At 42.4% G+C, this 13895-nt stretch overlaps 1 protein-coding gene across 1 annotated transcript; it reads left to right on the forward strand.

Annotated features, from left to right (window-relative positions):
* Positions 1-1063: 1063 nt before the first annotated feature.
* Positions 1064-12894, forward strand: naglu (N-acetylglucosaminidase, alpha). The gene is made up of 6 exons (XM_020082695.2): positions 1064-1568; positions 7010-7157; positions 7881-8027; positions 9219-9304; positions 10023-10279; positions 10483-12894. Exons 1-6 carry the CDS (start codon positions 1156-1158, stop codon positions 11685-11687), a joined length of 2256 nt encoding a protein of 751 aa, XP_019938254.2. The 5' UTR covers positions 1064-1155; the 3' UTR covers positions 11688-12894.
* The last annotated feature ends 1001 nt before the right edge of the window (positions 12895-13895 follow it).

Genomic DNA, 13895 nt, shown 5'->3' on the forward strand with positions numbered 1-13895 from the left:
CCTTTATCTTTAAATACTTATCTGAAGCGGGTCCTCTCCAGGAGGCTGCTGTTTATTTTACAGTAGTCAAACTAAGTATCTTTTGAGTTTGTATGTCAACTGAAGGCTTCCACAGGTTCTCTTTCGTGTTTGTAAGGGGAGGGGGAGGTGAGAGGTGTTCTGCTGCATGCAATATCACCACTAGATGTCATAATTCTACACACTGAACCTTTAAGAACAGTTTCTCCTATCAGGCCGTCAGGTTCTTAAACTTGCAATCACCTCATGAAAAACAACCCTCTGCATCTATTTTCCTGCCTGTTTGCACTTTATTTCAAAAAATGGGAAACAACTGACACACACACTGTGCAATAACTACACAAACACACACACACACTGTGCAATAACTACACAAACAAACACACACTGTGCAATAACTACACAAACACACACACACACACTGTGCAATAACTACACAAACAAACACACACTGTGCATAACTATACACACACACTGTGCGATAACTACACGTACACACTGTGCAATAACTACACACACACACTGTGCAATAACTACACACACACACACACACACTGTGCAATTACTACACATACACACTGTGCAATAACTACACACACACACACTGTGCAATAACTACACACACTGTGCAATTACTACACATACACACTGTGCAATAACTACACACAGACACACACTGCGCAATAACTACACACACACACACACACACACTGTGCAATAACTACACACACACACACACTGTGCAATAACTACACACACACACACACTGTGCAATAACTACACACACACACACACACACACACACACACACACACACACACACACTGTGCAATAATATTCACACACACTCCATACAGTTCAAGTTATCACTTCATTGTAAAGAATGTCACACTCCACCTTTGAGTGTTTGTAGTTTCAGTCTTGTCTGTTCGTCAGGAGAAGCTGTGGCCTCTTACAGAAATGTGGTTTTACTGAACATCCTCTTGTGATTGGTCGCGAGTTATAGTGGAGGCAGCCGGTCTCTCTCTCTGATTGGCCGGCGGTGAATCAGTACACCCTGGCTTCCTGGTTGTTTGCGATTGGAGAAGTCCAGGTTGTTTTTAAACGGTGGGAAAGTTTGGCTCTGACGGGGTCACCATGTCTCTGAGAAGCAGCCGCAGCCTGGCGCTGCTCGTTGCTTTCTGCCTCTGTCTGACCGCACAGTGCAGGTTTCCCTCTCTGGACCGCGTCAGACCCACAGCCAGCGACAAGGCGCAGGGGCGAGCGGTGGTGGAGCTGCTGAAGCGGCTGCTCGGGAACAGATCCACGGAGTTCATCGTGTCCGTCAACAGGAGCCTGTCCAACGACAGCCTGGACGTGTGCGAGCTCAGGTCCACGAAGAACAACAAGGTGGTCGCCACGGGCAGCAGCGGAGTGGCCGTGGCCTCTGGCATCTACAACTACCTCAAGTACTTCTGCAGCTGCCATGTTTCCTGGTCCGGTGACCAGCTGGACCTGCCCCGTCCTCTGCCCAGGCTCAGCGGCGTCCAGCGCATCAGCACCCCGCACAGGTCAGTGAGCCCAGTGGTTATTACTGACAAACATGTCTGTGGTCTAAAGACACAGGTCAGTGAGCCCAGTGGTTATTACTGACAAACACGTCCGTGGTCTAAAGACACAGGTCAGTGAGTCCAGTGGTTATTACTGACAAACATGTCCACTGTCTAAAGACACAGATCAGTGAGTCCAGTGGTTATTACTGACAAACATGTCCACTGTCTAAAGACACAGGTCAGTGAGTCCAGTGGTTATTACTGACAAACATGTCCATGGTCTAAAGACACAGGTCAGTGAGTCCAGTGGTTATTACTGACAAACACGTCCACTGTCTAAAGACACAGGTCAGTGAGTCCAGTGGTTATTACTGACAAACATGTCCGTGGTCTAAAGACACAGGTCAGTGAGTCCAGTGGTTATTACTGACAAACATGTCCATGGTCTAAAGACACAGGTCAGTGAGTCCAGTGGTTATTACTGACAAACACGTCCACTGTCTAAAGACACAGGTCAGTGAGTCCAGTGGTTATTACTGACAAACATGTCCGTGGTCTAAAGACACAGGTCAGTGAGTCCAGTGGTTATTACTGACAAACATGTCCACTGTCTAAAGACACAGGTCAGTGAGTCCAGTGGTTATTACTGACAAACATGTCCACTGTCTAAAGACACAGGTCAGTGAGTCCAGTGGTTATTACTGACAAACACGTTCACTGTCTAAAGACACAGGTCAGTGAGCCCAGTGGTTATTACTGACAAACACGTCCACTGTCTAAAGACACAGGTCAGTGAGTCCAGTGGTTATTACTGACAAACATGTCCGTGATCTAAAGACACAGGTCAGTGAGTCCAGTGGTTATTACTGACAAACACGTCCGTTGTCTAAAGACACAGGTCAGTGAGCCCAGTGGTTATTACTGACAAACATGTCCTGGGTCTAAAGACACAGGTCAGTGAGCCCAGTGGTTATTACTGACAAACATGTCCTGGGTCTAAAGACACAGGTCAGTGAGCCCAGTGGTTACTACTGACAAACATGTCCATGGTGTAAAGACACAGGTCAGTGAGTCCAGTGGTTATTACTGACAAACACGTCCACTGTCTAAAGACACAGGTCAGTGAGTCCAGTGGTTATTACTGACAAACATGTCCGTGATCTAAAGACACAGGTCAGTGAGTCCAGTGGTTATTACTGACAAACACGTCCGTTGTCTAAAGACACAGGTCAGTGAGCCCAGTGGTTATTACTGACAAACACGTCTGTTGTCTAAAGACACAGGTCAGTGAGTTCAGTGGTTATTACTGACAAACATGTCTGTGGTCTAAAGACACAGGTCAGTGAGCCCAGTGGTTATTACTGACAAACACGTCCTCTGTCTAAAGACACAGGTCAGTGAGTCCAGTGGTTATTACTGACAAACACGTCCGTGGTGTAAAGACACAGGTCAGTGAGTCCAGTGGTTATTACTGACAAATACGTCTGTGGTCTAAAGACACAGGTCAGTGAGTCCAGTGGTTATTACTGACAAACACGTCCACTGTCTAAAGACACAGGTCAGTGAGCCCAGTGGTTATTACTGACAAACATGTCCACTGTCTAAAGACACAGGTCAGTGAGTCCAGTGGTTACTACTGACAAACACGTCTGTGGTCTAAAGACACAGGTCAGTGAGTCCAGTGGTTATTACTGACAAACACGTCCACTGTCTAAAGACACAGGTCAGTGAGCCCAGTGGTTATTACTGACAAACATGTCCACTGTCTAAAGACACAGGTCAGTGAGTCCAGTGGTTATTACTGACAAACATGTCCGTGGTCTAAAGACACAGGTCAGTGAGTCCAGTGGTTATTACTGACAAACACGTCCACTGTCTAAAGACACAGGTCAGTGAGCCCAGTGGTTATTACTGACAAACATGTCCACTGTCTAAAGACACAGGTCAGTGAGTCCAGTGGTTATTACTGACAAACACGTCTGTTGTCTAAAGACACAGGTCAGTGAGTCCAGTGGTTATTACTGACAAACACGTCTGTGGTCTAAAGACACAGGTCAGTGAGTCCAGTGGTTATTACTGACAAACACGTCCACTGTCTAAAGACACAGGTCAGTGAGCCCAGTGGTTATTACTGACAAACATGTCCACTGTCTAAAGACACAGGTCAGTGAGTCCAGTGGTTATTACTGACAAGGTCAGTGTTTATTACTGTGGGACAGATGACTGTTGGCTGAGTGACTGTCAGTAGCTGCTGACATATTAACTTAGTGTGTAAAGTAATATTTCACAAGAGAACACTAATATTTAGTCATTAGACAAAAACAAAGTTTTTCTGTTGGAGACGTTTTAATAAAAGAATGAATAGTAAGTAGGCTTCACTTCTATTATTGTGCTCAAGTATAATGTACTTTTGTTGCTGTGGTTATTAGTTGACATTACTTTATTTAAGTCCAGATTTTACTAACGTCAGTGCTCAGCCTGAATCTGTAAAGTTAAAAACCCCAACTCATAGCCACATTAACACAGTTACCACCTTAAGAACCTATGGAGGATTAAAGGACTAATGTATCAGCAGGTCTTGTCCCTCCATTCATCTTCAGTCAACTTGACTATTGTAATGGTGTGTTCAAAGGTCTCTCAAGAAATCAATCAGAAAACTGCAGATAATTCAGAAAGCTGCTGCTTGAGTCCTCACTAACACCAAGAAAGTTTCTGTACATTCATACAATTACTCTTTTTATTACACTGCACTGTTATTTCAACTCTTATTCTTATTCTATTTATCTATTTGTGTATTTGAGTCTTTTAATTTTCCTTGTTGTTGAAATACGCTGTACAAATAAACTTGCCTTGCCCAAACACGTGATCAGCTTAAAAATGTGAAACCCGGATGAAATTAGCCAATAGCACAAAAAGTAGTTCAAATGATTCACTTTGATCAGGTACGGAGGTGTCGCTCCTACTGGAATAATGGATCTTTCACCATTGATTTCAGATGGACGTTGGAGTTTAGTTGAGGCCAGTAAGCAAGAAAAGACTTTGATTCCCATCATATTTGCATTTGGTCCAATGACTGATGCAGTCCAAAGAAGATGAGGCGCGTGAGTGCTTTGTGAATATTTCCTTTTGTATGGCCTGTGTGTAGAATTCAGGGCAGTTTTACTGACGTCAGCAAACCAGCCTCTTTGAAAATGCCGCTGTAGCAGATCCATGCATGCTCCGCACAGTAGCTGTCACAGAATGTCACCTGATAGAGGAGCTTCTTGTTCCAATTAGCTACTGAATGATCGGTTGTACTGAAAGTCACAGACGTGCTGATGTACTTCATATATTTTATCGACTGAAAGCGTCTCAAAATCTGTGTTTCTGTCATATAAAGTATTTTGATGACAAATCAAGCTTTGTGAATAAGATTGCTGTGGTTTGTCTATGTTATGGAATACCATGACGGGAGTATGGCACGTAACCTCAAGCCCCCTCCTCTGCAACGCGGCACCTAAAAAACCATGGAGGCATGACAAATGGGGCATTGTCACACATTACTTATTATTGCTTACTCTGAGCACTATGGGCACTTGTACCATGGACGGGCCCTTTAAAGGAACATTCGTTTCAATTATCTGTTGTGCATTATCCCTGCATCAGCTCACCGCAGTAATGTCATGTGCACAGTCGTTGGACTGAAAAAGCCATGGCACACATGGGACAGTTTGTTTTTCCCATGACTATGGGTTACAGTTCGTTATATCATTTATATAGAGGAGATACCAAAGTTTTGGATGACACCTCCACTTCCAAACTGTTGAAAAGGGAGCTTTTTAAAATGGTGTTTAAAATACAGTTTGTGTTTAAAAGGTACAGTGTGTAGAATTTTGTGATATCTTGTGTTGAAATTGCATGTTGCAGCTGAACACCCCTCACCTCACGCTCCCCTTCCAAACATGAAAAAGAACCTGTGGCAGCCTTCAGTTGTCATTGTCCATATATCTATGAAATGCACTGTGTTAAAATCCAGAGCACAAAATCCCCCACATAATCAAAGTCACAAACACTTCTAAGATGACTCACTACACCTTTTCCTCTTTACTTGCAATGTATTTATGATGTGCATATTGCTTAAAGGTCCAGTGTGTAAGATTTAGTTGAAAGGGATCTATTGTCAGAAATGTAATGTAGAATAATCCTCTTGATGTTTTCACTAGATTGTTTCATCTAAATTGTATGAATTGTAGTTTTCTTTACCCCAGAAAAGACCCTTAATATTTAAACAATTTATATTACATTAGTCCAGACTGGACAAACTAAACACCTTTTGAGTTTTTGACAACTGAAGCTGCCACAGGTTCTTTTTCATGTTTGGAAGGAGAGGGTGGGGTGAGGGGTGTTGTCCCTAAAATAATGGATGGCCCTTTGCTTTTTGGTGAAATCATCCAGAAGAAATGACGGTGTTACTCTGACTGTAGACCAACATGTAAAATGTTTAATTTGCCCCAGTTTTTTCCAACTGAGTAACTCCCATTCCCTCTCCCCTTTCACTCCCCTAGTAAAACATCCAGAAATGCTATTGCTATCCTCACTGATCTCTGACCGAGCACAATATAGTTAGGTTACATGCCAGCAGCAGGTCTCTATGGTCCTCTGATCAGGGTTTGCTGGTTGTTAGTAGAGTGAGGAAGGAGACTATACTTTCAAACTGCTGTGAGGAATTTGCCTCAGTGTGCTCACAATACAACAGGACAGACACAACACTAAACACAACAGAAATGTGTGTTGTGATTTTTCTGGTTCATAAAATATCACCAGATAAAAGCTCTTTTTAGACATGAACTCCAAATAATGTCAGAGGTTGCTTTTTACACACAATCAACTCAGGAGGAGATTCTCGTCTCAGACACATTCACAACAACTCAGAAATCTCCGGAGCATTCAGGTGAGGGGTGACGCTGCATGGCTCTGGCCTCTGTCCTGTGTTAGAAACGTCATAAGCATGCCCACTCGCTAGCAGTGAATCCTCCAGGGGATCTTGTGTTTTCACGTTGGCTTATTCAGACATTGTCCTGAGGTCTTACGAGGGGACTGGCCGGAGAAACTCTGGAGAAAGTCTGGAGGCTCTCACTAGGATCCTTTGCCTTCTCACAGCCCCTCTGTAGAATATCTGGAGATTCTCCGGAGTTCAGCGCAGGTCTGAAAGCAGCTAGATGAGATATAGATACTTTGCACAGTGACCTAAATACATTAGAGGCACAAACAGGATCTAGGTGCCACACTGACAAAATGTTAGGATCAACTGCTGTAAACAAACTTAAAGGGTATAAACAACTTTTCACAACTGCTTGAATTTAAGGATGCAAATTATGTTTGTATTTCAGCTTCGTTATTTTATTTTGCATGGCTGTATTAGTATTTGATTACTTTCCATACCGGGATAATAAACAATATTTTTGTGTGTCTGTCTCTAGATTCCGGTATTACCAGAATGTCTGCACTTCTAGCTATTCCTCTGTGTGGTGGGACTGGCCAAGATGGGAACGAGAGATTGACTGGATGGCACTCAATGGCATCAATCTGCCACTGGCGTTCACTGGTCAAGAAGCCCTGTGGCAAGAGGTTAGAGCAAACCTCTTCACCTGAAATCAAATACAGTCTTAACAAAATCTACACTGAACCACAGGAACACAGTTAAAACAGCTCCTACTATCTGCTCCATTATTGGCTTCTTAAAAACTAGATTTCAATATACTTAAAAAATATTTTTGGGCTTTTAAAATGATCATGCTTGGCAAATAGGTGCTAGACATTGAATCAAGAGTTATGTAGAACTCTAGTTTTGTAGAGTTCAATAAAACTTTTTTTGAAGTCTAGTAAAGATTTGATTTCATCTTTCAGGTCAGATATGATCAGAAAAGCCATGGTGTAAAGGAAACCTCGAAGATCGACAACACTGATAAATTGTCTGTTGTTCTCTGATAAACAGCAATGAAGATAAGAGGGGAAGAGATTTTCTAACTTCTTGTTTGACCCTCTCTGAAAAAAAAGATACAGTACATACCTTGATATGTGTAGCAGCATGTGAACATCAGTTTTTGGGTGCTGTGGAGTAGAATGGGTCATTCTCTAACCAGAAGTTTGGAGGTTCGATCACCTGCTCCTTCAGTCTGTATGCTGAAATGTCCTGGGGTAGATGCTTAACCGCAAATTCTGTGCTGACAGTGTGTGATAAAAACAAATCTCTATGTGAGTGTGTGTGTGGTTTGTGTTCTGAGTACTTGAAATGACTAGAAAAGCGCTATACAAAAACAATCCATTTATTAACTTTTGATGTATGTCTAGGTTTACCGTTCTCTTGGACTTAACCAGTCGGAGATTGAGGAATTCTTCTCCGGCCCGGCGTTTCTTGCCTGGAACCGAATGGGAAACATGTTCAAGTTTGGCGGGCCTCTGCCACAGTCCTGGCATGTGAACCAGCTCTACCTCCAAGTACTGAAACCTCCATACTTGTCAACACAGTTTATGTGCACAATCACAACACCCACTTGTAATTAAGAATTATTGATCTGAATGTAGCATGTAGACTGCACCTGTTTTCATCTGACAGTTTTTAATGAATTGAAACTTCTTCCGAATAATTTACATAAGCAATCTGTGAATGGTGGCTTCAGTTTGAAAATTAAAACTATAATAACGAGTATTTGAAGTGATCTCAAATTAAAAATAAAAAGTAGATATTATTTATTTAAAGTAATGTATGAGTTGTAACGTTAAAGGGCCCATGTTGTACACCTTTGCAGTGTTTTTTTATAAGTATTGATCCATAAGATGTCTTTGTGGTCGTAAGGATCAAAAACAATCTCAATGTAGTTTTACATGTCCTCTCTCATTCTTCTCTGTGGAGCTCAGCCAATCAGAGGCGCTTCTGACTGTTATGAGTTAGCACTACAGCACTACAATGAGCTGAACAGATGGCCATCTGGACTCAAATGCTCAGACAGGATTATCTGGTTGTGTTTGGCTACCTGTCCAGAGTGTTGCAGAGTCCAATATGAGTCCAGGTCCAATGCAGGAGCGGTGGAGCTACCTCCATCTCACTCGTGTCAGTTTTGCCGTGATTGGGCATCTCAGACAGCAAGTGGACAGTGAAATAGAATTTTGAATGCGATTGAGTAGGCCTGCAGACAAGAGGCTGAGAGGCTGGCCACATTGAGGAACGTCTACCGGCAGCAGCATTACCAGAATTTAAACACTGGGATTATGGTGGAAAATGCTTTTCCTGGGCAGAGGCCTCGTCCTTTTTTCAGAGCTCCAATTCCTGAACGGTGCCCACCTCCAGGTGGGCCATACTGGGGGCATGGCTTAAAGCGGTGACATCACATAATTGTAGAAGTCGTGACAGCTTGTTTCAAGACATAATTATTATGGCCTGTTTGTATCTATTGGTGGTTTAAGCACTTTGATACTCAGAGTATTAATATCACATGGACCTGCTGTACAATCAAAAGGACATAGAAATAACTTTCCACAATATGGGCCTTTCAAATTTCAGTTTATAACAAGTTACTTAACAAAGGAAGTATTAAGACCTATAGGCAATGATGAAATCTAGTTTAGTACATTTCACTTGAGCTGTTATGGAATGAATCTCCTGACATGCCATTTTGTGTCTTTGTGCAGTTTCGAATCTTGGAGCGAATGAGATCATTTGGCATGATTCCTGTGCTGCCGGCCTTCTCTGGGAACATCCCCAAGGGAATCCTCAGGTAACTTATTGATCTTCATGTTCAAGCATTTCACCATTATACACTTTTCTGCTTTATGTACATATGAAAGCCTCATCAACACTATTATTATCATACCCAGTAGTGATAATAGAGCCAACATTCGACTTGTCTTTTAATAGTTGTGACCAAATGTTCATTGAGTGAAACATTTTACGTTTATTATTTAATTTAAAGGTAATGAGCCGAATTAATGAATGGCCACGTAGGTTGTTATAGGTGGCACACTTCAAAGTACTTATTTTATTGTTCTGTATTCAGTGACTGGCCATGTGTGTCAGCTTGCCCCAAATTGCCCCTCATAGAAAAAAAAAAAGTGCTGCTAATAGATGCACTGTATGAATGTGTGTGAATGGGTGTGAAGCGCTTTGAGTGGTCATCAAGACTAGAAAAGTGCTATATAAATACTGCAGTTCATTTGAATGCGGCACCATGGAGACACTGTCTGAAAGTGTGTACTGGTATCATCAGGCTTTTAAACCTGCCTCTGATTGTGGCAATTTGGGATAGGTATGAAAACCTGACCGTCAGATGTGGTCGGAAGTTACTTCGTACAAACGTATACAGTTACTACATTATAGAGAAAATTAAGTTTGAACTCCACCAGGCACACATTTCTTTCTAAGTGCATGATGCGTTGTATAAAACCACTCTTCAAATTCAAAGCCTTTGAATCACTGAAGTGTTCTTTGTATTTCAGGTTGTTTCCAGAAGCAAACGTAACCAGACTGGGGCCTTGGTCTCATTTCAACTGCAGCTTCTCGTGCTCTTATATCTTAGACCCCCGGGACCCGCTTTTCCTCCGGATTGGGTCCCTCTTTCTTTCCCAGGTGGTGAAGCAGTTTGGGACGGATCACGTTTACAACACTGACACCTTCAATGAGATGACTCCTCCGTCCCCTGACCCCGCCTACCTGTCGGCAGTCAGTCGCTCTGTCTTTGCCTCAATGACTGCAGGTGAGTGTGTTTATGACTAACATCCTGTTCATTGTGAGCCTTAAACCTGATAACTTCTCTGACTGCTAATATTTTGGGATACAAGTACAATAATTGCCCTACTTTGATGACCCTCAGATGACCTGTTGTCCAACTACGATTTTCAGTCATGTTTAGGAATTGTCCTACTCTTGTCCCTCCTCCAAACCTCATTTTTTCCCTAGTTGATCCTCGAGCAATTTGGCTGATGCAGGGCTGGCTCTTCTTCAGTGATGCAGCATTCTGGAAGCCAGCCCAGATTCGGGCCCTACTACACGGAGTGCCCCTTGGACGAATGATCGTGCTCGACCTGTTTGCCGAAACGGAACCAATTTTCTCCTACACTGATTCATTCTATGGACAGCCATTTATCTGGTGCATGCTGCATAATTTTGGTGGTAACAATGGTTTCTTTGGTACAGTGGAAAGCATCAACTCAGGGCCTTTTAAAGCCTTGCATTTCCCAAACTCCACTCTTGTGGGCTTGGGAATGGCACCTGAGGGCATAGAGCAAAATCCTGTCATGTATGAGTTGATGAGCGAGCTGGCTTGGCGCAAGGAGCCTGTCAACTTGTCCAAGTGGGTGTCACTGTATGCAATACGCCGTTACGGCAGCACAGATGAAAACCTAACAGCTGCATGGGTGCACCTGTTCGCCAGTGTCTATAACTGCACTGTGCCACATTACCGAAACCATAACCACAGCCCACTGGTGCGCAGGCCTTCCTTCCACATGAATTCTGGCCTTTGGTATGACCGGGCTGACTTGTATAAAGCCTGGAAACTGATTTTAGAGGTGGCTCCTTCTCTCATGTCCAAGGAGACCTTCCGGTACGACCTTGTGGATGTGACTCGGCAGGTCCTACAAGACCTGACAACAACCTATTATCAAGATATCATAGATGCCTTCCACAACCAAAAGCTGCCAGAGCTGCTGACTGCAGGTGGCGTGCTGGTCTATGACCTCCTCCCTGAGCTCAGTCGTTTGCTGAATAGTGATCGCAATTTCCTGTTAGGTAAGTGGTTGGAGAGTGCACGATCCTTAGCCCTGAATGAGAGGGAGGCACAGCTCTATGACATGAATGCCAGAAACCAGCTCACGTTGTGGGGTCCCAGCGGTGAGATCCTGGACTATGCCAATAAAGAGTGGGGAGGGCTCATTGAAGACTACTACGCCCAGCGGTGGGGACTGTTTGTCCATATGCTAGTAGAGTGCCTGGACAGTGGACGACCATTCAAGCAGGACACCTTCAACCAGGCAGTTTTTCAGGTAGAAAAGGGATTCATTTACAATCGCAGGAGGTACCCGACCAAGCCTCAGGGAGACACATACAAGATCGCCCAAAGGATCTTCCTCAAGTACTACCCACAGGCCTTAAAGAGGCTATAGTGAGCAGAGACTACACTGAAAAACACTGGCCTCATGTCACAGCAAGAAGAATGTTTTCCTCCACCTCCACTTTTACATGGCTGTCCCAAAACCTTTTGATTTGAAAATCAGCCTAAATTTACAGGAACACTGTGTTTTGCATATGTACTATAAGTATTGTAGAAAACAGAAACGTTTTCTCCACTAATTAAATATCCATCCATGCCTTATAACAGAGGAGAGTAGAGATGAAAAGTAAGTTGTGGTAATGAGTTACTGAGTTTCAGACAAGTGTGTATTCATGTGCACATTGATGCTTTTTGATTCACCTAAACTTAAAGAAATATTCAGTATTTTTTGTATTAATAATGAGTGTGAGAGATCTTTGGTTGCTCAGACTAGATGAGGGCTATGTACATTTGTAGGACATTCAGCTACCACACAGCCGACACATGAGAGACACTCACACGTCCACAGGCGAATGTTACCGTTAAGCTGCATGTTTTTGGATTGTGCCCTGCACCACAGTGACACTGTTGATTCAGATTATCAATGAGCTGTAGATGTGTGGTTCCACTTTGGACAGAAAGAGAGCAGATAAGCGCGTCTCCTTAAATGTTGAACTATTCCTTTAAATCACACGTCCTGCACTGCGACTGCAGGTAGCAGATGGGTAAATAAAGAAGTAAGTAATATGATAATGATAATATAATATTGTGTTTTTTTCTGAGCTAAGTGACAGGGTTGTTAGCTGCATTGTCATGAACAAATAGGGAAGTAGCAGTGACCAAACAATGTGGATGCTAACAAATGGCTCATGTAGCACCTTAGCAGGTAACTTACTATTTAGTTGTCCCCAGATGACTTCTCCCTTTAAAAATATATTTTTGTATGAGAATCTATCGGTGTTAAACTGAGGGACATCACATGTACATAAACACCATCTGCAGAATGTTGTTGTTGTTTTTATGAGTCACATTGTTTTTATCTTGGAACGCTCAAATGTAGATGATCGTTTTTGCATTTAGTTGTACTTCAGGATCATTTTAATGTCACGGGAGAATAGCAATGTCACCACATGAGCACGGCTGAAATTCATAATATGCCAACAAACGATCCATTAGTTTGTGTGTTGAATATATTGTATTTTTGTATTTTTATTAATGAAATTGTTGTGATCCTTCAACTCAGGCATGTCATTAAAGTCTTAAAGGCTCAGTGACTAATACATTGTTTTCATTCTCGATCTCTTTGCTGTATGTGTGATCGGTGCTGACGTCATCATTCATTTGACCAGCATACAGATTCATCTCTCTACTCAATCCTGTGCAGGAGTACCCCCACCTGCTTTGGGTGAGAGACACCAGTCAGTAACATGACAGTAACCATTCATGCTCCTCATTTCAGAGTGTCTAATTTACTGTATGTGTTTGGACTGTGGGGGGGAAACCCATGCAGCACAGACAGACTGCACATTTGTACTGGTAAATGAATTAAACTACTACACAAAAATGAATAGAGCATAGAATAAGTACATGTAGTGATACCAAACTGTTAAAAGGGTCATTACAAGTATTAATAAAACATGTATTCAAAGTGTATAAAGTGTACAAAGTATCAGCGACAGTGTTAACGACTCAAACATCTGAAACCTGATGAGGAGCCACATCCCAAGCTAAAAATCTATTTTCACTTCTATAATGTGTTGTACGTTAACTTTTTTTTTTTAATTGAAATTGTAACCAGTAAACTGTAGTGGAGTAAAAAGTATAATATTTCCTTTGAAATGGTTTGTATTTATATAGAGCTTTTCTAGTCTTGATGACCACTCAAAGCTCTTTACAGTACAATTTTCCAATCACATACACAATCATACACAGTACAATGCTTAGTGAAATTGTTTTTGTTCCTGCTACCAGAATAGTAATACATTTAAATATGAAGAAAATAAAGATAAAGATATGCAATATTGGAGTATAGACAGTATTACTCACACACACATTCATACAGTGCATCTATCAGCAGCACTTTTTGTTCTATGAGGGGCAATTCAGGGTTCAGCATCTTGTCCAAGGGCACTTTGGCATGCAGATGGGGAAGACTGGGGATCGAACTGAACGCCCACTCTACCCCTCAGCCGCAGCTGCCCCAAAGTTTTCGGGGTAAAAGTATGAAGCACCAATCAAAGTGACCTCAAAATTGTACTCAAGTATACTTGAGTAAAAGTAC

This window comes from Paralichthys olivaceus, chromosome 21, assembly GCF_024713975.1.
Source record: "Paralichthys olivaceus isolate ysfri-2021 chromosome 21, ASM2471397v2, whole genome shotgun sequence".
Lineage (NCBI taxonomy): Eukaryota > Metazoa > Chordata > Actinopteri > Pleuronectiformes > Paralichthyidae > Paralichthys > Paralichthys olivaceus.

Coding starts and splice junctions, on each gene's coding strand:
- naglu (XM_020082695.2), top strand. CDS start 1,156: ATGTCTCTGAGAAGCAGCCGCAGCCTGGCGCTGCTCGTTGCTTTCTGC. Junction 1,569..7,009: donor CGCATCAGCACCCCGCACAG/GTCAGTGAGCCC, acceptor GTCTGTCTCTAG/ATTCCGGTATTACCAGAATG. Junction 9,305..10,022: donor ATCCCCAAGGGAATCCTCAG/GTAACTTATTGA, acceptor TTTGTATTTCAG/GTTGTTTCCAGAAGCAAACG.